Below are 20,505 nucleotides of genomic sequence, written 5' to 3'. Positions count from 1 at the left end.
CTCACCGATGACTCTCGGGCGGCCTACAAACGTTTGGCCGCCAGTGAGCGGTTGGCGGGAAAACGCTTGCGTGACTATTCAATGCGGGCATATACCCTGGGAAATCGGGCCAATTCAGGGAACCCACCAAGGCAAAGACATGGTGTTGAAGCCGGGGGAAACCCCGGCAGCTTGCGAGAGCGAGCTGGTAGGTATTCTGGTCAGTTGTGTCTGGGACCTGTCGTGGTCTCTATTATCTTGGACTTTCCCCAGAATAATATTACTGGAGCTTGCTCCGGTGAATCCGGGTGAGAGGTTCAGGGAGGAGGGGGAGCTATGACAACGACAGTAGGATTATGAAGCTGGGGGAGATTCCAGTATCGTCAACAGATGTTTCGTCATCATTTTGAAAACGCATTGTAAATAAGTTCATTTATATAAAGCAAGTTAAAAAACATTCGTTCGTGTTTCTCTCTTCTCTAAAGCAATATTTCACAAGGGCTATACATTATAGGTATCTGGATACTATAGTAGATCAGATATGGTTCATGACTTTACGTGTATATTTACTCGGGTAGGCTGGATGTCATGGGACCATCCTGCATGTTTTGCAGCATGCTTCTATAAAAACCAATGTTCAATGCACCAATTTGTTTAAAAATATTCACTAGGAGGATCTTTGCCACAAATGCCTTTTAAAGCATTCCATGGCTGTTGGATTTAAACCACCGCGGACATCATTTTGACCCCGCCTGGCACACAGCAGACTGTCAGTCCGCCGGCTTTTTCCATTACACGCAATAACTTTGAAGAGTTTACTTTGGAAGATTTTCATAAATTATATCCATAATGTTTGGATTAATTGGGCAGAGGAACATCCCTTTCGGCTTTCAGATCTATTGGTTTTGTTCATGCGTTGAACTTGGAAATTGAGAAATTTCTGTGGCACGCAATAATTAGCCAAAATTTTCATAAAGTGCTCCGATTAGATAGAAGACGCCTTTCGATTTGGTTTTGTTGCGACTTGGGAGAAATTGTTTCCATATGAGTGAAAGATTTTCAAGCGAGTCGATAAATAATATACAACCATGAACCAACGAAAAAAAATCTGTGTTTTAAAAGAACGGGGAATGGATTCACTTTGTTGTAAGCGCGAATTTATTATAATCACAGTTATAACCATGTTCTACTGTATATTGTCATCAAGTACATAGCAGAAGCCAAACCTATGTATATACATGCTGTATGCGTATCACTTTAATACATGTAACCAATTGTACAAAATGTCAACATAAATGGTTTGAATTACATGGACCACATGAAGTGTATTACAAATCGATGTATCAATATGAAATAGTATGAAACATTCTCAGACAAACAGTTTCATTCCCTTGTCATTTTTTCCCCATTTTAAAATGTGAATAAACAGATGGAAAATCATTGCAAAAACTTGTAGCAAGATTTCAATGTTAATTTGTTTAATTGCTAACAAATAATGCGTGTATCCATACAATAGCATCCCAGTGTAACACTGGCTTTTACCCCTGTCCACAGAAAAAAATCCTTTCCTTGGTGTACATCCGTATGCAGATCTATTCACGTAAAATGGCCTCCAAAGTGGTAAACTTTTTATATAAAATTTATGGTCACTTTTTAACAAACCAGATTTCATTGGTTCTACCAAACAGTTGGAATGGGCTGTTGTAACCCGCTGAGTACCAGTAATCCTGTCGAATTTCCTCCGTCTTCTCTTTCAGGTCCTCGGAAAGTTTCTGTGCTTCAGTTACCCATGATTCGTCATTGGCGAATCCTCCAAATGTCCTCACGTAGGCCTCGAACCCAGGCCTCTCCTCCAGGAACACATTTGTATTCTTTGGTTGAGGCGGGTTTTCCTGGTGTTCATGAGGGATGAAGAAAGACACTGTAAAGGTGCTCTCACAATTCGGTCCTGCTCCTGCTTCTACTTTGGTTGACACGGGCGCTGTCATTTCAATTTTCATCTCTGTTAATAACAATACAGTCTATTATATGAGCTGGGAAATTACATATTTTGATTATCAATAAAGTTTTTTAAGGCACGTTAAAGCAATATTAGTTTTAAACCTGAACATTTTATTTTGTTGTAAGATGATAGTTTAACTTGTGTGTTGACCATAATCACTAATAAAATCAAAACTAAGTTTAAAGATTTTATCAAAAAGATTTCGGTTCCATTGAATATAGAAATTTATTTTTGAACGGGAAGACAATGTAATTTTACAAAGCTCAGCGCCTCTAAATAGGTTTTCTAAAACAAATATCAACAACAAAACTTTACAAACCTTATTTTTCTGTCGTTGAAGTAGTAAACAACAATTAATTTCACAACAAAATGACAGCTACATGTGATAAGAATAATAATGGAAAAGTAACTAAATATAAGCAAGATTAATATCGAATACATATGTACAAAGAAACCAGTCAGACTTTTCGGGATGTGTGAATTGTACAGAAAGCAATTCTATATTAGTCTTTTAAAACGGGTATATATCATGTAAGCAGTTATGCTAAAAATCAGTTTTAGTATAGAGAATGGACAGCACAACAATGATCAGAACAATGTCAATTAAGTTACGTGTACCACAAGGGTGTGATTTTTCCTCTTTTCAGAGGAAATCCTCTGATTTGCTCAATTTTCGAAAAAATGAAACGCTCTGGATTTGATCTAAAGTGGCAGAAAATGATATTTTTCCAGGTAGGGTGAGGTGTTTTCCTCCCTTTTTGACCAGTTTTCCTCCGATTTCTGAGGAATCCAGTCGCATCCATGGTACCAAGTCCAAATAGTTACGTGTACCACGTAAGTTCTTTTGTATTATTTACACTAAGAAGCTTTACTAATTTGAAGACACCGGGTTTCTTGTAATAAAATGTTTTGATATATGTAATTCTTAAACCGTTAGAAAAAGGACATTTTAAAATAAAAAAATTTAAATGAAATTTGTCTTCTAACTCATTTAGGTAACAAGGTGTACAAATTGCCAATACGTGATAGATTTATGTACATGATTTTGGCAGGGTTGTTGCACATCCAATATTCTGCTTTATGTACATGCATTGTGAAAGTGATAGATGGAGAAGTAAAACATTCTGATCAAAACATAATACGATTTATGTTGAAAGTCTACAAGAAAAGAAAACTGCCACCACATAAACTATCGTGTTCCGTGCTCAATGTTAGTGGGATTCATATTTTGGCATTGAAGCAAAAGCGTCAATTTATATTTATGCTAAAATATGAAAGACGTACTCGTATGTTAGTATCTTGTAAAGTTAAGCATGCTAATACCCATGCATATCATTTAAAAACTTTGGGTCACCTTTTTCATTTTCTCCCTGAATGTAATTAAACAATTTCCAGAAGCCGTCACTTAGTGCATCTTTCTTCTTCATACATTTTGTGGTATAACTGACCCATTTAGCTGGAGCATACCGCCTCAGTTCATATTCCTATAGTAACAGAGAAAACTGGTTAAGGAGGCCGAGTTCATATTCCTACAGTAACAAAGAAAACTGGTTAAGGAGGCCGAGTTCATATTCCTACAGTAACAAAGAAAACTGGTTAAGGAGGCCGAGTTCATGTTCCTACAGTGACAAAGAAAACTGGTTAAGGAGGCCGAGTTCATATTCCTACAGTAACAAAGAAAACCGGTTACGGAGGTTCGCCTCAGTTCCTATTCCTACAGTAACGAGGTCAGCCATGAGTATCCGATGATGTAGTGTTATAGGAACGGAGAAATTTTATGGTTGGACTTTGAATCGAACCAAGGATCCATGTAAATATACTTGTTAGTTGCACTAACCACTGGACGATATCCAGTCTATATAGCCCAAACATCTAACTCCTGAAATTGTCTTCATCCTCTAAAACATATAACCCAGATGTTTTTTGCCTCTAGCAAGAAATTCACCTGCACGTGTAGGGGTGGTCAATGACACCAAATGTATTGGAAAAGGCTATGACTGAACTGAATTAAACCGGGCTCCCTGCGTTACTAGTCAGGTGCTCTAACCACCGAGCTATTCTGGTTGATATCCACGGTCTACATAGCCCTCACTACTACTGTAACACTTGTTTATATAGTCCCGGATCTCCGGAATAGACTCGAGTCGAAATTTTGAATTTTGACCAGGTTTTGAAGAAAAAATATTCATAAATATAATTTTCAGTTCATGTTTACATTTAAACCAGTAGTTTTTTAAGCATCCTTGCTACATAAATCTTGAGCTATATATTTTGATTTGAGTCATATTTCTCCGTAACAGTTTGTGGTCTTTAGGCCTGATTTGGCTTATTGTGGAAGGACCGCATGTGTACATGTATGCAAGTGGTCACACTACATCGTTTTAATAAACTGGTTATTTAAAATTCAATTTTACAATCCAGGGACCAGCCCCTCTGTCTACACTATCAACTTACAATTATGAATACGTGAATGTAGGCATACGAAGTCTTCCTTTACCAATCCAGAAACTTAGCTCAGTCAAAATATTCAAATTTGGGTCTTGATAGATGCTAATTCTTACCTTCTCTGAGCTGAGAACCTCGTATGTGGGATTGTCCAGGCCTTTGGATGATAGCACAGAACCGATTGTTTTCAAAATACTGGTCATCTTTATGAGGACTTGGATGATAAAAAGACTTTCTGTCCACGAAAATGGGATCTGTGTTATGTCTTGGATAATCTGAAACAAAGAAACATAACTTCATCCTGTCTTTAACAAAACTATATGACAACATGTATGGACACAGTCACCAACTCTGCCAATACAAGAAAGAAAACTGAGTTAAATATTTACATTAGGGGCTTACAGTTAAAATACAGTCTTTTAAAATAATACTCTCAAATGGAGACTTCTTCGTACTGATTTGCTGAACTATCAGTGATCGGGTATTTATAGAACAAGTTATACAACACTTGAATCTTATATAACTTGATCAAGTTGATGCAATGTTCTATTAAAAAGTTAAAAAAAATCGTTACACAACTTGAATTTCCGGCGCATTCTTTAACACGTGTTTATAAACATTTCCATCGGAACTCCTCTTGAATGATCAAAGAGGCGCGGAACCAAGAGGAGCGTAGTAACATTCGTAATTAAAAGCAACCTGTCGTGACGCAATGTATGGTCTTGCTGTTCAAAAATAGCGCCATTACAGTATCTGTATTAATTCTTGGAAATTCTGATAGAATAATTTATTATTATTGGTTAATAAAGAGATTCCTCCACTTCTTTGAGTACCGTTTTGTAATAGATGAATAAATGAAAATTTAAAAGCAAACCACCAAAACAAAAAACAAAAAAACCCACACGTGGATCTGAGTGTGCTGAGCTATTTAAACATTTACAGTAAGGGATATGGTAAATAAATAATGCACAGGCAATTATATATCGCTTGGGGTCGAATTTAATTACTATGAAAGAGTAACTTCGAATCCAAGCGACATAATTGAAAGTTAAATAATGTGCAATTTTAATTGAATTTCAATATATAGGTAGCTGGAAACTTTGATTTTCTTATATCAATGGCCATTAAAACTGAAAGTACACAATCTAATGACATTAAGAAACCTCAGAAGATATATTTGTAAATCATATTATAGACATTAAGCTCGTTCACGCCTATGATTATAGATATAAGTACAAACTGAACGAAGACTTGCATTTCTGAGACTCGTTTAACATTGACATGGTGTGCAGTTTTGTCATTGAATAAATAATACCTGTATTGTAGAAGTATGTGTAATTCTCCCTATGTGCGTGCGGAGCGACTGCATGGAAGCTCAAATAAATCGCCTCCAACATGTTCGGAGACGTTCCCATACAATACATGTAGGTCTATGTATGATAACCTACACATTGTATAACATTGTTTTCATGTTTCCACTTTAACAATACATTTCTTTAGAGTGATCCCACCTCTGGTGTGTCCAGGGGTCCGTGTTTGCCCAACTATCTATTTTGTATTGCTTGTAGGAGTTATAAGATTGATCCACAATAGGGGATCAAAGTTTTACATACAACTATATAGGGAAATCTTTTCTTCATGAACACTGGACCAGAAAAGTTTACATTTACATGTAAGCTTCCGGACATAGTGGCGATCCAAAGTTGTTAAAGCCATGGTCCCCGGGGGTAGGGTGAGGCCACAATAGGGGATCAAAAATTTACATTGGAATATATAGGGAAAATCTTTAAAAAATCTTCTCAAGAACCATTGGACCAGAGCAGTTTACATTTACCTGAAAGCTTCCTTACATTGTGCAGATTCAAGTTTGTTAATATCACGGCCCCCGGGGCCACAAAAGGGAACAAAGTTTTACATACAACTATATAGGGAAAATCATAAAGAAGCAATGGGCCAATAAGTTAACATTTACATGAAAGCTTCCGTACATGGTGCAGATTCAAGTTTGCAAAAATCATGGCACACGGGGGTAGGTTGGGGCCACAATAGGGATTAAAGTTTTAAATGCAAAAATGTAGGGGAAAATCTTTAAATATAGGCCACGTTGACTCAGATGAGTGATATAGCGCATGGGCTTCTTGTTAGTAAACAGCACCGCGATATTCACAGAATATAGAGTAAATCTAATTTAGCTAACACGCTGTTTTAGAGTGCGGTATAACGTCAATGCCGTTGATAAATTCACAATCAAATTTAAAAAGTGCAGCCATTTACACATTAATAGGTGTATTCCGAATCTATCGTGTTTCTATACGTCCACGCTGTATTTTGTAGGACCAGATATATATATATAGCAGTTACATTTCATATTTTCACATTAATTAAAGTTAAGACTTATATATATTCAAGATCTTAGATGATAGAAAGATTAGAATCTCCCAAATCAAAATATTAGCACACAATCTCAGTTGCATGATATACTAATGACAGGAAGGTTTTGTAACTGTTGTACTATTTGTATGCACACACACCTGCTTTCATTGATATTAAAGTCGTACGATGAAAATGATTATATGTTAAAAATCTGCTAGTAAAGATACATTGCCCACTGATATCTTAATATTGCCTAAGTTGTACTTACACAGATTAGAGAAGGTCAAGAACGTCTCTGATGGCCGTCTCTGGATAAGATACACACACTTAGAACTGTCACAGAGGCTATTGATAACACTTTAACCTCGGACATATCTACATCGCTAGTTTGCTTTGACCTTGTCCGAAAATATTGCAAAAAAATTGTACAGACCGGCCTGGAAGCATCCCTGTACTGTAGTCTGTATACAGCATGTCACTTGCTGTAACGAGGCAATAAAATTCTGTATTTGGTATTTCCAATATACATGTACTTGTTTATTTACTTGCGTCGTGCTACACACTCATCCACCCCAAAATTTGTATCAACTTGTCTCGTTCTCTGTATTTAAAGAGTAGTCGGTTAATTGGAAATCTGTCTTCCGCCTCTCCTTTGCACAGTTTGTGTTAAAGACTACTCCCCAAAAGTGAAGGAGGTGGACGATTCCAGGTTACAGAAGTGTTGGACTGTCCTGCCTAGACAGATATTGTGTCAGAACCTTTATTGCTGGGCAGTCACTATCTAGTTTATGTTAATTTGGCACTCCATAAACCAAAATATCTTGGAGAAATATGGCTGACTTCCTTGTTAACGTCTTGCAGTAATTTCTATTTTCGATGTCGGAAAATATTTGATCAGTACTATTTTAGAGAAGAACTTACCTCTCCATTTCCTCAAGTATAAATGTGATAAGTAGTGTTAAACTTTTGGGTTATTCGAGTTATTTAAACAAGTTACAATATTTGTAAATTCATGCTCCAAATTTCAAGATCTATTGCAAATCTCCACTGAAATAAAATATATAAAATATTTACCGCCTCTGGCCAGAGTATCGGCTAGACGAGCCTCCGTGGCACCAAGTAATGTTTAAAGCATCTTGCATGCATTGACATTTTAGAGCAAATAAGTGTTCAATTGCAAACAAAATTGTAAATGCATAGGATTTTTCGAACGCATTACTTGCACAATTTCCCTTTACGTTTGTTAGCAGTTATAACAAATTGGAAGAACTATATAATTGTGTCAAAAATATACTACTAAAATCATTCCAAACTCTTAAAGTCTTAAAATGATCAGAATGGCCAACAAACACAACAAAATAAACGGTACACAATGTCTGAATACTGCACGTGTTTTACATCTTACAATAGGTTAGAGGTCACGATGTCAACATGGACAAGTCTGGGGCGTTCTTTAGATAAATAAGGTACACACATTTAAACTGGGTCACAGAAGCTATTGATAACAACTTCACATAGTCATTGCTTCCCAACTAGTTTGACCTTCATAGAGAGGTTCAAGAAGGTCACGATGTAAATATTGACTGGTCTGGAGATTAGAGCGTTTCTGATAGCCGTCTTTAGATAAGTAAGGTACACACATTTAAATCGGAGTCACACTGTCACAGAAGCTATTGATAACACCTTCGTATGATAACTGCTTCCCATATCTACCAGTTCGACCTTGTCCGAAACCTTGCACTCTTTAGATGTGTAACAGGCAGTAGCATAGTTTTTCAAAAGATTGGGGGGGGGGGGGGGGGGGGGGGCAGCCGGAGAAGAGTAGCCTAAAAATTCTTCACAAACAAAAATAATTATTACCCAATCTTCAAATTAACTAGAAAGGCAACCCTAATCACATTGTTGCTTTTATGAATAAAGTATTACTGATATCGTAAATGACAGTCTTTAACAACAGGTATTAATCAATCATATATTTTGGATTACCCGCCGCTAAGGCAGCGGCCATTGAAGTTTAATCTATGACATCACACCGTCGGATCCGGTTTATTTCATCAGCAGCATTATAAACATGACAAGTCACAAACGGTTAAATTTGGAGCCGTATTGATTTGAACCCGTTCTTTCGCAAGAAATTGAGTAAAGAAGACTTTTAGTTGAGTCGCAGACCAGGCAGACAGTAAACGTTTCTTTATACAAATGTCTCGAACCTCAACTTGTCATTGCGCAAATGATGGATCCACAGTTTACATAGTCTTTTCTTTTCAGATGACTTGATTGGGTCAGGAATTAAAAAAAATTCACACATCCCCTTCGCATTAGTGCAATTAACAGTGCGACAGAAAGGCATTAACCTATTTATTCGTAAAATATACCACATGCACATCTTTGATGATCTTAGAATCTCATCAAAACCAGAACAGACGGTGTGACGTCAAAATGAATGATTTTTATACTCCCGTCTTAAGACGGGACGTATTATGGTATGGCGTTCATGTCCGTCCGTCTGTCTGTCTGCCCGTCTAGCTGTCCGACCCGTAACTTAAAGAGACACTAGAGCTCATTTTCCACATTTTAATAAAGTGTTTTTAAAAACATGTATTAATAAGATGATAAAAATCATATCGATACTGACAATTTTGAACAATTGAATGCATCAATTTGCTCTAAACTGCGATTTGAAGATCATCCGGAATTCAAAGGTTTCTTCATGCTGACTCGGACTTTTGAATGGTTATTTACATCACGTGGTTTTGAATGACAGCGAAGGTGTTGTGTAAGAAATTATTTAAATTCCCCTTCAAGGGGGGTCCACACTCACCTTTCAAGTATAAGATTATTCCCTGCTCATTATAATAAGTAAATAATTATAAATCATTATTTCAACAGAAACCCTCCCATGTTCCTATTGACCGATGTTTTTACAACTAGTTAACACGTGTCGTGTTCAGATAAAAACAACACTTACTTTTAAAGCAGTGTCTTCGCGGCTAGTCCCAGTGCCCGATTTAGGGGACCAAGATCCCCTCCCTTTTTTACGCCACAAATTGTGAGTGAAACTCCAAATTTTGCACCCAGAATGACCCCTTACTTTGGCTGATATTGGACTTTCACATCCCCCTTCGGAAATCCTAGATCCACCACTGAGTTACAATCGTTTCTCCTAGCTCTTTCTTTTCCAACGGTCATACTGATCCCAAGGTCAATCTTATTTCACGTATGAGTTTTATCTCATTTTATTTTTACCTCTTCTCACAGAATCTTTCAAAATTCTGGATCTATCCACTACACTTTCTCTCACTGGACGACATGCTGCACTGTTTACTGTCTATGCGCATGCGTCTGAAGACCGAAGGCGGAGACTCGATATTTTTTGTATAGGCCATCAAAAAGTATTAATTTTTATGTGAAAACAAGAATTTTTAACTTTAGATAAATGTTATTTTCGCAAAGTTCATACATTCAACAATGCAACAAAAATTGAGAAAGCCCTGAGAAAATTTTCATTTCATGATTTTTGCGCAAAATGAGCTGTAGTGTCTCTTTAAATACTACAAGGCCTAGAATCATCAAACTTTGTCTGAAGATACATCTTGGGTAGAAGGTGTGCCGCGCAAGCGCGAGAAATCACCATTTTGAATACCCGGGTATTGTAGCGCACATGGATTGAATGGAACAAATGAATTTATTGATAACATGCAGTAAATAAAACTTGATTATTAGGAAGTCGCCTGGAGCTCAAAATTAAATGTTCCTTATGTAACATAAACGATCTCTCTCCGTATTGAAAGTTGGATAATGATTTTACGAATGCAATTGTAATATGTCATGCCGAATAGTTGACCAAAAACAAAATGAATGGTCTTTATTAATTTTAAAATTTGAAATTCAATATTGCGAATGTGTTTTTAATGGTAGTTTTTGTCCAGTGTGACAATTTAAGGGCAAAATTATGAATACATGTGTGTCGTTTCTAACGTTAAACGCAAAATTCGAAAATTAACGTAATGCACTAAATGAATGACAAACAGAAAAACTGCTATATTATAAACAGTGGCTTGGTTTCTTGGACATTGTCAGGTATTGTACAACCTAATTTCGGTAAAATGTTTTAACTTTAAAAGTTATAAGGCGAAAACTTCCCAGACCATTCGATATCTAACATATTGGACAGTTTTAGACTTTTTACTTACTGTCAAGATCTGTGTCATCATAAAACATGTTCAACCAAAACAAAAACTTTTTTGTGTTTATCCATGTGTTTGTACGTATAAATAACTGTTGATAAATCATTACAAAAAGTTGTAACAGTGATTTCTATAATAAAGGGGAAAATATTAACATCGAAAATACCAGATGAATATCATGTGTCAGATCGTTGGTCTCGGGAGGGTGTGTGTGTGTCCGTCGTTGAAAGAGATGTATATGAGTAATACAATATTCTTCATAAAATGATAAATATGGTTCTATTTAAAACTATCATAAGTATAATTAACACTGAACACCTACATAATTTTATGCTATCGTGTTGTAAACCAAATGCAACTCGAGAATGTGCGATTGGTTGTAGACCTAAGCGTCTCTGATGTTGCTTCGTTCTGGAAATTTCCAAAAGGCTGGTTCAAGACGAAAATCATGGATTGAAGAAACGAACAGTCATATTTTATTTATTAAACAATTATCAAAACATTTCTTCTGCAAGATCAAAATCGAAACCAAGCATCGATAAACATCGGATTTACTTTATATTGTATAATTATCTTAAGTTGTCATTTTAAAAAAGAGAAAATTGGTTTAAATCTTCCAAAGCGTGTCCCGCCACTTTACTCTCAATTTTTTTCCCAGGGTAGTTTATTGAAAATGAAGTTTTTAATTGATTTTACGATATTTACTAATCAAAGATTTTGTTATAGCTTACCGACTTCACCTCACATGAAACAATATAAAAGTTGCAAGCAGCAACTCTGGAGCAAGTGTTTCAGAGTTTATTGGCAAATTTGTTAATTTATAAGTATAAATATTGATATAGTGACGTCTACAGATGTAGGTGAAACTACATACTTTATCGTGTTAATGTTACCACGACACGGGACCTCCACTTTTAACGTCACGTCCAAAACGTAACTTGTACTTCTACATGTTCTAATACCCGACTAGTGGCATTGAAACAGCCATTATCTGTTAAATAGAGGTGCAGGGATCGAAATCGAACCCGGGACCTCCCGATTGCAAAGCGAATGCCCTAACCTCACTGGGCTATAGCAACAATCGACATAAAACGTTAAAATTTCATTAATATATGTTTATTTATGAAGTGAATATATATTTACAAAATGAGCAAACATTAGAAAAAAATAATTCTATCTACACTCTGAATGGGCGGAATCTATATCCAGACGAGATTTTCTGGTATTTTGGAGGAATTAGAACTGTATCGATGATGTGGATCACGCCGTTAGTTACAGCTTCATCCGGGCGTTCTACGGTGGCATCATTCACTTTAACACCTACAACAGGGATTAAAGACGATTCTATAATTAAAACATTTTTCATGTTTTATCAAGTGAATTTGGGATAATAGATACATTTTCCTATGAATCAATGCTTGACAAAGTATCGCACTTTAAAAAACTCAGATTCACTTCTTTATTTCTGTGTGTACATCTGAACATACAGGAAGTAGTCGCCTTAATGCATATATGTCAAAGATTTGGTCGGTTTTGCTCTTTTTCATCTATCTCAGGCTGGTCGGTTTTGCTCTTTTTCATGTATTTCAGGGCTGTGTACACGTACATGTTACCATATTCAATACTGTGTATTAAATTTCATGAACCCATACAGTTGTCTATCAAGTACACTACAGTGTACATATCAGTTTCACATGCACTTCAAACTTTCTTTCAAACACTAATTGAAACAAGAAAAGTTTAAGAACACGTATGCCTTCCGTGGTGCAAAATTGAAATGGATTTAGACATTATTTAATCGATAGTACATGTAGTACCAAAACAATTCAAGATATTGAGCAGACAACATATGTCCAGGGAATGACCTTTAACTATGTGGCTCCAAAATCATCTACTCCGTAGGATGTACTACTAGTGTACCAAGTTTGGTGTCAATCAAGCAAATGATTCTCTAAACATAGAGGAGACATTATTATATCAAGTTTGATCATGTGAATCCAAAATAAATAGGGCCCCTATATCTACTACTTAGATGTACCAGTGTACCAAACTTGATGATTGTCAAGCAAAGGGTTCTAGATGTTGAGAGTGGACAAGGCTCGACCGACAGGTGCAGAACAAATTTCACAGGAGGGACATAAAAAAATTAATTACCTCCTTGTCCTACTACTATGTTGACGCTTTTACCCTCTACAGTTGGGACGGCACCGGAAGTAAGTCCTGCACTGAAGTAGGTTCCGCTTACTACATGGTATGTTAGTACGTCTGCAAATGAGTATCGGACATTTTTTACTCCATCTTTAGAATTTAGACTTAATTTACAACTTAAAAGACATTTCATTTATAGATAACTTTAGTGAGATATAGATTTCAGTTACACGATTTTTCCAATTTAACGCTACACGAGATTATATGAAGTTTTCCTTGTATTTGATGACGTGTAGACAGTACCTGTAAGTGCTGTTTTGTTCTTCAGAAGGTTGTCTAGTGTTCCTGGGGGAAGTTTCGCAAAGGCTTTGTCTGTTGGTGCAAACACGGTAAATGGACCGGGGCCTGCATAATGGATGGCGTGATTAGTTAGTGCATATCACACCCACAAAACATAATATAGTGTATACATGCAACAGGAAAGGGAGGAAATGAATTACAGTATCTGCAGTTGTCGAGAAATATTCTTACAACGACCCGGTTCTATATTAGAGAGCAATATAGTCACCAATTCACCAGAAATCAAGTCTTTCGTCTATGGAGTTTTCGTTGAACAGTTTATTAGAAAGAAACATGTAAACTTGGAGGAATATTGGACAAACCTGAAAGAGTATCAACAAGTCCTGCTGCCACCACAGCTTTCACTAGTGTCCCCAGCTCGTTATCTTTCTGTGCTGTCTTGACGACATCTGCCAATGGGATGGGGAACTCCACGCGACTAATGACATGGATGACGCCGTTAGTTGCGTTCTGATCAGCCATGACTACAGGGCTGCCGTCTGCTGTGATCACCTGGAGTATTTTGAAATTATATGATTACTGAAGACACTTGGTCACTTTACCATTATAAAAGTGATCTAGAAATTACGTGATCTAGAAATTGTCAAGCTGAAGACATACCTTGCCGTTTTGGTATATGTTGATTCTACATTTTAGTTTGGGATCCAGTGTTGGCACATCCAGTTCGTTCTTGAGCTGACTTGAGTATGTCTTTCCACTTAGAACATGATATTTCAGCACCATTTCAAGGGCTTCCTTATTTTTCTTTAAATATTCTACAACTTTTGGTGGTAGTTTAGCAAAAGCCTCATTTGTTGGAGCGAAGACGGTGAAGGGACCTGTAACACAATACAAAGACACAAGGTTAGCAGATTCAGCACTGTTACAATCCTGTGAATCGTATTTAAATGTGCAGGTGTCTATGGACATCACTTTTGCAAAAATAAAGGTAAAATTGTTGACTGGTTGTTTTAAATCGTATAGAGACCTCATCAGTTGTAGGTGAAGAACCACAAATTTAGATCTACATATGTATGCTTAACGCTCAGGGACTTAGCAGGGTACCTTATCGTCAAATACTAGTAGACAGAAGGACAAGAATTTCAGACTCAGCTTTAAATTTATGATTGGCGCTCGTGGCCGTAGCAGTAAGGGTTCTTTAACGTGCCAACGCCTGTCGCGACACGGGACCTCAGTGCAAAAGACCCGTTACTCTCACTTCTAAATGCCACTACCTATGTTTTATAAAATAGAAGTAGCAGAGTTGCTAGAATGATATTAACTTATAGAATCTTAATGAATCTGCAAACCTCCGCCAGAGTTCGTTTGCTCACAACGTAGGTGACGTAATGAGGCCTCGACGGAGAGTTTGAATAAATCTGAACTGTGTTAAAGGAGGAATTGGTAGGACTTGGTTTGATTGAACTCGGTATCAGCTAGCATCTAACTTGTAAGCAACTGGGGTGGTGGTGACATTTTCGGTAATTTTCTATTTATTGCCCCCTAGCAGTAGTGAACGGTACAGGAAAAATGTGGTTGAATCGATGAATTTAAGACACTGAAGGATCCGCCCCTGGGTGAATTTCCTCTGGTGCTTTTGTTAGAATTTTACACATTTCTATATAAATATAACTTCTATTACTTTTTTTTAAATTCATGTACATACACAAACTTAATTACAGTATTGTTATTGTAATTACTAAATAATAGATGATTTAAAGAGCTAGAAAGCATTCAAAATGGCCTTTAGAAAGAGGGGTAGCATGTTCAAATTAACAAGCAAATCTATCGCGTATAGTAAAAAATCTTTGTTATTTTGTTTCATGGAAGACAAAAGCGACGTTTTTACTATATCATGAATTACACGCAAAAATAAGTCCCCATAACAGCTAAAGCCTCTAGTTTCAGTTTCCCCACACCATTCTGGTTCATAACATGTTACAACTGTATACAGGAAAGCGTGATACATGCCCCGCGTGTTTCCCGATGTTTCATATGAAGCATATCTTTCACTTTGTCTGAATTTGTGACAAGAATCCATCCTTCAAATTATTTTGCTTTTCTTTTTAAAAACAACGCTTAGAGTAATTATTTACTTTGCAAGTTCATGGCAAAACTACATGCACTGAAATAATTTTGCAGTTACCGCCAGTATACACCAAATACTTACCTCCATTAGCCAGAGTGTCAGCTAGACCAGCCTCCGTGGCGAACTGCAACAGAGTCGTTGCACCAAGCTTCTGTGCAACCTGTACAATGTTACCTTCCTGGCACACGGCGAGACCGATCAAACAGAACACTACTACCGCCTTCATCATTCTGGTGCTTGTGTCCAACTTAAATCACTTGACTGAGCACGGTCCTTTTATAAGAGTTTTGTCACGTGTATCATGTACCACGAGAACCTTGCACATGACTCCTGGATTTACTGGTACTGACCTGCCATATCGACAAATCAGTTCTGCTGATAATGCTATTGTGCTGACCACATGAAATTTGTAAGAATTAAGAATTTCACAATTTTTAAAATTACATAATTTTTTGTTTACGTAACCACAGTGCATTTGCACTTAAGACAGTCAACGTATATATTGATTTGTCAATTATGCGTGTTTCACTATTTAGAACATTTGTTACAATTTAGTAAATGATTCGTCAAATGTATCAGAAAATCTACAAAGTTGATTCAATAAAACCATGTCAAATGTTTTCAAACTTGCATTTAAAGATCCTCGGGGAGATAAGTGTCGCGGTCTATATATATCGCATGATTTCTAAATTTTATTTAAAGAATATTAAGATTATGAGGCTTCCATACTTTTTTTTTTACATAACCGCAGTTCACGTGTACTCTAAAAATCGGTTAACTATATCACGCGATCTCGCAGTGAAACACGTGAATTTGACAAATAAAATGAGATAAGGTTTCCTGTCCATAGCACCATTGTCCAGCTCATGCGTGGATCCAGAAAATATTCTACAGCAATTTTCCAGGGAGGGGAGTGTTCTAATGTATAAATGGTATATACTGGAGGTATTTCACAATATAAAAAAAAACAAGACAAAATAGTTAAATTTCTCAGCATTTTAAAATTACTACACAAACATACAAACACATGGAGTCACATCCTCACATGCTGAAAGGAATATACGTGTAGGTTGTCAATCTTTTTTTTTTATACAACGGGAAAATATTGAAACAATAGAAATTACAAAATAATTTGTATTCACCTGAGGATGGATGTTAAAATCCAGAAAGCGCTAGTGATTTAAATATATTTTGGAACTGTATATTTTCCTGCCTTTTTATTGAATTATTTTGACTGTGTGATATCAACTCTTTCTATTTGGATTATACACACACACACACACACACACACACACACACACACACACACACACATATATAGGGGTATGAAAACAAATGTTCAAGCATGAAGCAATTCGTATAATTGGCGAAAACCTACAGGCTTTTATATCCCCTATAATACAAGCAAATATAGTGGCATAATTCTATCCCCTACATGCATATACAGGTTAACAAGCTAAACAATGAAAATAAATAATAATCATTCAGAAGTACTAATACTGTCCGAGTTCACACTTCTGAGTTGCATACATCTATAATTATACATGAAATACTGATTGCAGACAAGATTTAAATTAACAAAATGATATGCATGTACAATAAAATAACCCAACTGCTTCACACATCTAAAGACATAATATATTGTGCCGGGGATGTCTAAAACTTGTACAAATATAGGGATCTATTCTGAACTGGGCAGGTATCCACTATATATTGATATGCTAAAGCAAACACGTATGTAATGGTATAGACTAGAACACTCAACTTCAAACCTATTACAGGCTGCTTTCAATGAGTGCAGGTCTAACACCATTAACAGTGACTGGTATTCTATAGTATATTATTCTACAGTGAAAAACTAAATATCAATCTGTCCCTTTGCAAAACATTAAGTGAAAACAAATAAATTGTACATAAAAAGCAACTGCGTAACAATTTCTCAAACTTTTGGGAAAATATCCGTGCCAGTTGTATGCAAGGATTTAGAAAATTAAGTACATACTTTCAGTACAAAAGGTTGTTCAATTTTGAAAAATACCCGAAATTAAAAACTCGAGACAATTAATCGGGTAATTCCCATTAAATTCAGAATTAGTAATCATTGTCTACGGATAGAAACAGGCAGATATGAAAGAAAACTTATAACTATGATAAATATGAAATTCTTCCTATAGGTGTGAAAGAGTCTGCCAACACTGTATCTCAAGTTCAACAGAGGATGAATTACATTTTCTACTCGAATGCCCACTATATAATAGTCCTAGAGGAGAACTTCCAAACCTAGTACTGCATGAATCTGAATCTTAAAACCATGTTAGTAGACTGAAACTTTAACTAAAGATCGAACAAGTAGGATAATATTATACAATGGATAACAGGGCCGTAAGTAGGGTTCTAAATCAGGGGAGGCAGGGGATTGGGGGCCGCCGATTGACTTTACGACTGAAAATGACACTTTTTAAATCCCAATTTATCATGTTTGTGTTTCATTTGTACTATGTAAAGAATCGTAATATGGTGTCAAAGACAAAGGTGCTTGTCTTCATTTTAAACATATATCCTATAATATAACATTTATATAATTTTATTTTCTTTTTTGCCAAAAAATCAGACGAGGCAGTTGCCTCGTCTGCCTCATCGGCAGTTACGGCCCTGGATAACGGAAATATTCCTATCTAGTGATCAGTCATCCAAACAAGTACTTCGTTAAACGCCACTCTGATTCCACGCACAAGTACTCTGAAGTTGAAATAAATAATATGCTGGAGTTTCTCATTGACAATATCTTTGTGGTCTTTGGTGATCAGGTCTTCCAACAGTCTGCTCGAATCCCCATGGACACGATTTATGCTCCTCTGTTAGCTGACCTGTTTTTGTATTCCTATGAAGCAGAATTTATTCAAAAATTTTTACGTGAGAAGAAAAAAATCTTCAATTCGACATTTTGATATATCGACGACCTATCATCTATCAACAAGAATAATTTTCATTCATATATCGATTTGATATATCCCAGTGAACTCGAAATAAAAGACACCAGAGTCGTCCACTTCTGCTTCATACTTAGATGTTTTATTGAAAGTAGGTATCAACGGCAAACTAACAACTCAACTTTATGATAAACGGGATGATTTCAGCTTCTCGATCGTTAACTTCCCATATTTATGTAGCAATATTCCATCATCACCTGCATATTATATGGTGTTTATATCTCTCAACTGATTCGATACGCAAGAGCTCGTTCTGCTTATGGTCAGTTTTCAAATCGAAGCAGGCTACTGACAAACAAGTTAATGGTGCAGGGATTTCAGCAGTCTACGTTTAAAGTCAGCATTATGCAAATTCTATGGTCGTTATAACGATCTAGTTTGCCAATACAACCTATCATAATAATGAATTTATTTTGTAAAGCGTAAAATCCATATTGCTTTAAATGCTATTCAAATAAAGTAAAATAAGTTATATATAAGAACAAATGTCTAGTAGGTGAAGATAAGGAGTCCGTTATGATTGCACAACATAGTAATCTTGACTTAGATTTCATCTGCACAGACTAGTTGTACATAATGAATTGTAAACAGATGAGTCTTTAGTTTAGATTTAAAGATACAGAGACTAACAGCAGTTCTGATATCATATGGTAGAGCATTCCACAGTGGATCAAATGCTGTCTGACGTGTTTCATACCGACTGTTAGGCCGTTCTTGGCACACTGATTTTGACTACGGAGGACTCCGTTTACCTGACTAGGATATAGGACTCACGGCGGGTGTGACCGGTCGACAGGGGATGCTTACTCCTTCTAGGCACCTGGTCCCACCTCTAGTGTGTCCAGGGGCCCGTGTTTACCCAACTCTTTATTTTGTATTGAGGAGTTAAGAGATTGATCATTTGTTCGCTATCTTCACCTTACCTTAATTGCTACCTGAATACTTATCACTTACTTAGTTTGTGTATCAATCGAATTCAGGTGATCAAAATGCGTAGGAGAAACCTATCGAGAACATTCACTTAGATGCATTGATGGGTATTTGTCCAACTCCCGCGGATAAACACATTGTTTCGCCCCTAACTGTGTACGAGAGTTCTCTAAAGGGAAATAACTCTGACGCATCTCGAAAACTTGCGTATTTCAATTGAAAAGAAAGTAGAATGTAAATGAAATAAATAAATTTCATTTTAGAAGATGCATGGGGGTATGAACTGCAACGCTTCACGTCACTAGGCTGAAGTTAGTAGCCACTAATCAGTAGCCAATAAGCCTGTACACAGACGTCCGTAGAAGACTTTAAAAAATCATCAAAGTACTGAGAGTACTCAGACGAAATACTAAAAAATTTATAATTTTCAAACGATTTAAAATACAAATATTCTTAATCATAAAGTTTGATACTGGAGGCAATTGAACTCACCTGAAAGTTCCTAATGTTACATCACACAGGGTCACAATAAAGGTTATCAACAACTCAATCTTTGAAGAGTCCACGAAAGAATTATAGACACTTGTGATTTGATAACTTTCTGAAACACCGCCTACATCTGATTAACATTTAAGTGCACGTTCTTCAGTGTTTTGTTTAAATATAAAAGGACTCTTAGATGCTTATAAGAGATGCTTGTTACACGCTAGTAAGAATTAGCCTATATAAAGTTGTTACTAAAGTATAACGGTCTTTGTCTTATATATCCATTCATATATTGCTTATAGGAGTTGAATTATGAGATTGATCACTGTTCGTTATCTTCATCTTTCATACAATGGAATTACAACAGACACAAGGTAGGGGGCTCTATGGACTATCATTCTTTGCCCTCAGTTTGGAGATGTGGGGTACCCAAGGATGGAATTTTTTTTTCCAGATGACTCTAATGATTGAATATGACACGAAACTGACCAAGCCAACACGCTTCATGATGTACAAGTACGCAGGCATGAAGCGTCA

The 20,505-nt window shown here is 36.4% G+C and overlaps 3 protein-coding genes across 7 annotated transcripts in view; 1 reads left to right on the top strand and 2 right to left on the bottom strand.

Moving 5' to 3' along the window:
* LOC125655559 (uncharacterized) overlaps positions 1 to 438 on the top strand; it is a 10,086-nt gene extending 9,648 nt beyond the window's left edge. The window contains exon 2 of the mRNA XM_048885883.2: positions 1 to 438. This exon is cut by the window's left edge and continues 559 nt beyond it. Coding sequence (XP_048741840.1) covers positions 1 to 291 — 291 coding nt within the window. The 3' untranslated portion in view covers positions 292 to 438.
* A 767-nt stretch (positions 439 to 1,205) lies between these two features.
* LOC125655560 (heme-binding protein 2-like) lies at positions 1,206 to 5,057 on the bottom strand. Of its 5 annotated transcripts, none has more exons than XM_048885885.2 (4): positions 5,006 to 5,057; positions 4,543 to 4,701; positions 3,336 to 3,465; positions 1,206 to 1,981 (listed from the first exon to the last, which is right to left on the bottom strand). In XM_048885885.2, the coding sequence occupies exons 2-4, from the start codon at positions 4,627 to 4,629 to the stop codon at positions 1,626 to 1,628; spliced, it is 573 nt and encodes a 190-aa protein (XP_048741842.1). In that variant the 5' UTR covers positions 4,630 to 4,701; positions 5,006 to 5,057; the 3' UTR covers positions 1,206 to 1,625. The 5 variants fall into 5 exon arrangements, with proteins under 5 accessions (XP_048741842.1, XP_055999827.1, XP_048741841.1 ...); XM_056143852.1 differs by having other exon boundaries at positions 5,001 to 5,029; XM_048885884.2 differs by lacking the exon at positions 5,006 to 5,057 and adding an exon at positions 4,829 to 4,944.
* Positions 5,058 to 12,086: 7,029 nt separating this feature from the next.
* On the bottom strand, positions 12,087 to 16,020 carry LOC125656190 (protein sll1483-like). The gene is made up of 6 exons (XM_048886789.2): positions 15,644 to 16,020; positions 14,095 to 14,312; positions 13,797 to 13,986; positions 13,438 to 13,539; positions 13,141 to 13,251; positions 12,087 to 12,306 (listed from the first exon to the last, which is right to left on the bottom strand). Exons 1-6 carry the CDS (start codon positions 15,789 to 15,791, stop codon positions 12,164 to 12,166), a joined length of 912 nt encoding a protein of 303 aa, XP_048742746.2. The 5' UTR covers positions 15,792 to 16,020; the 3' UTR covers positions 12,087 to 12,163.
* Between the last annotated feature and the right edge of the window lie 4,485 nt (positions 16,021 to 20,505).

Source organism: Ostrea edulis, chromosome 7, assembly GCF_947568905.1.
Source record: "Ostrea edulis chromosome 7, xbOstEdul1.1, whole genome shotgun sequence".
Classification (NCBI taxonomy): Eukaryota; Metazoa; Mollusca; class Bivalvia; order Ostreida; family Ostreidae; genus Ostrea; species Ostrea edulis.
Note: the sequence above shows the minus strand (reverse complement) of the source record. Positions and strands in the feature narration are given on the sequence as shown.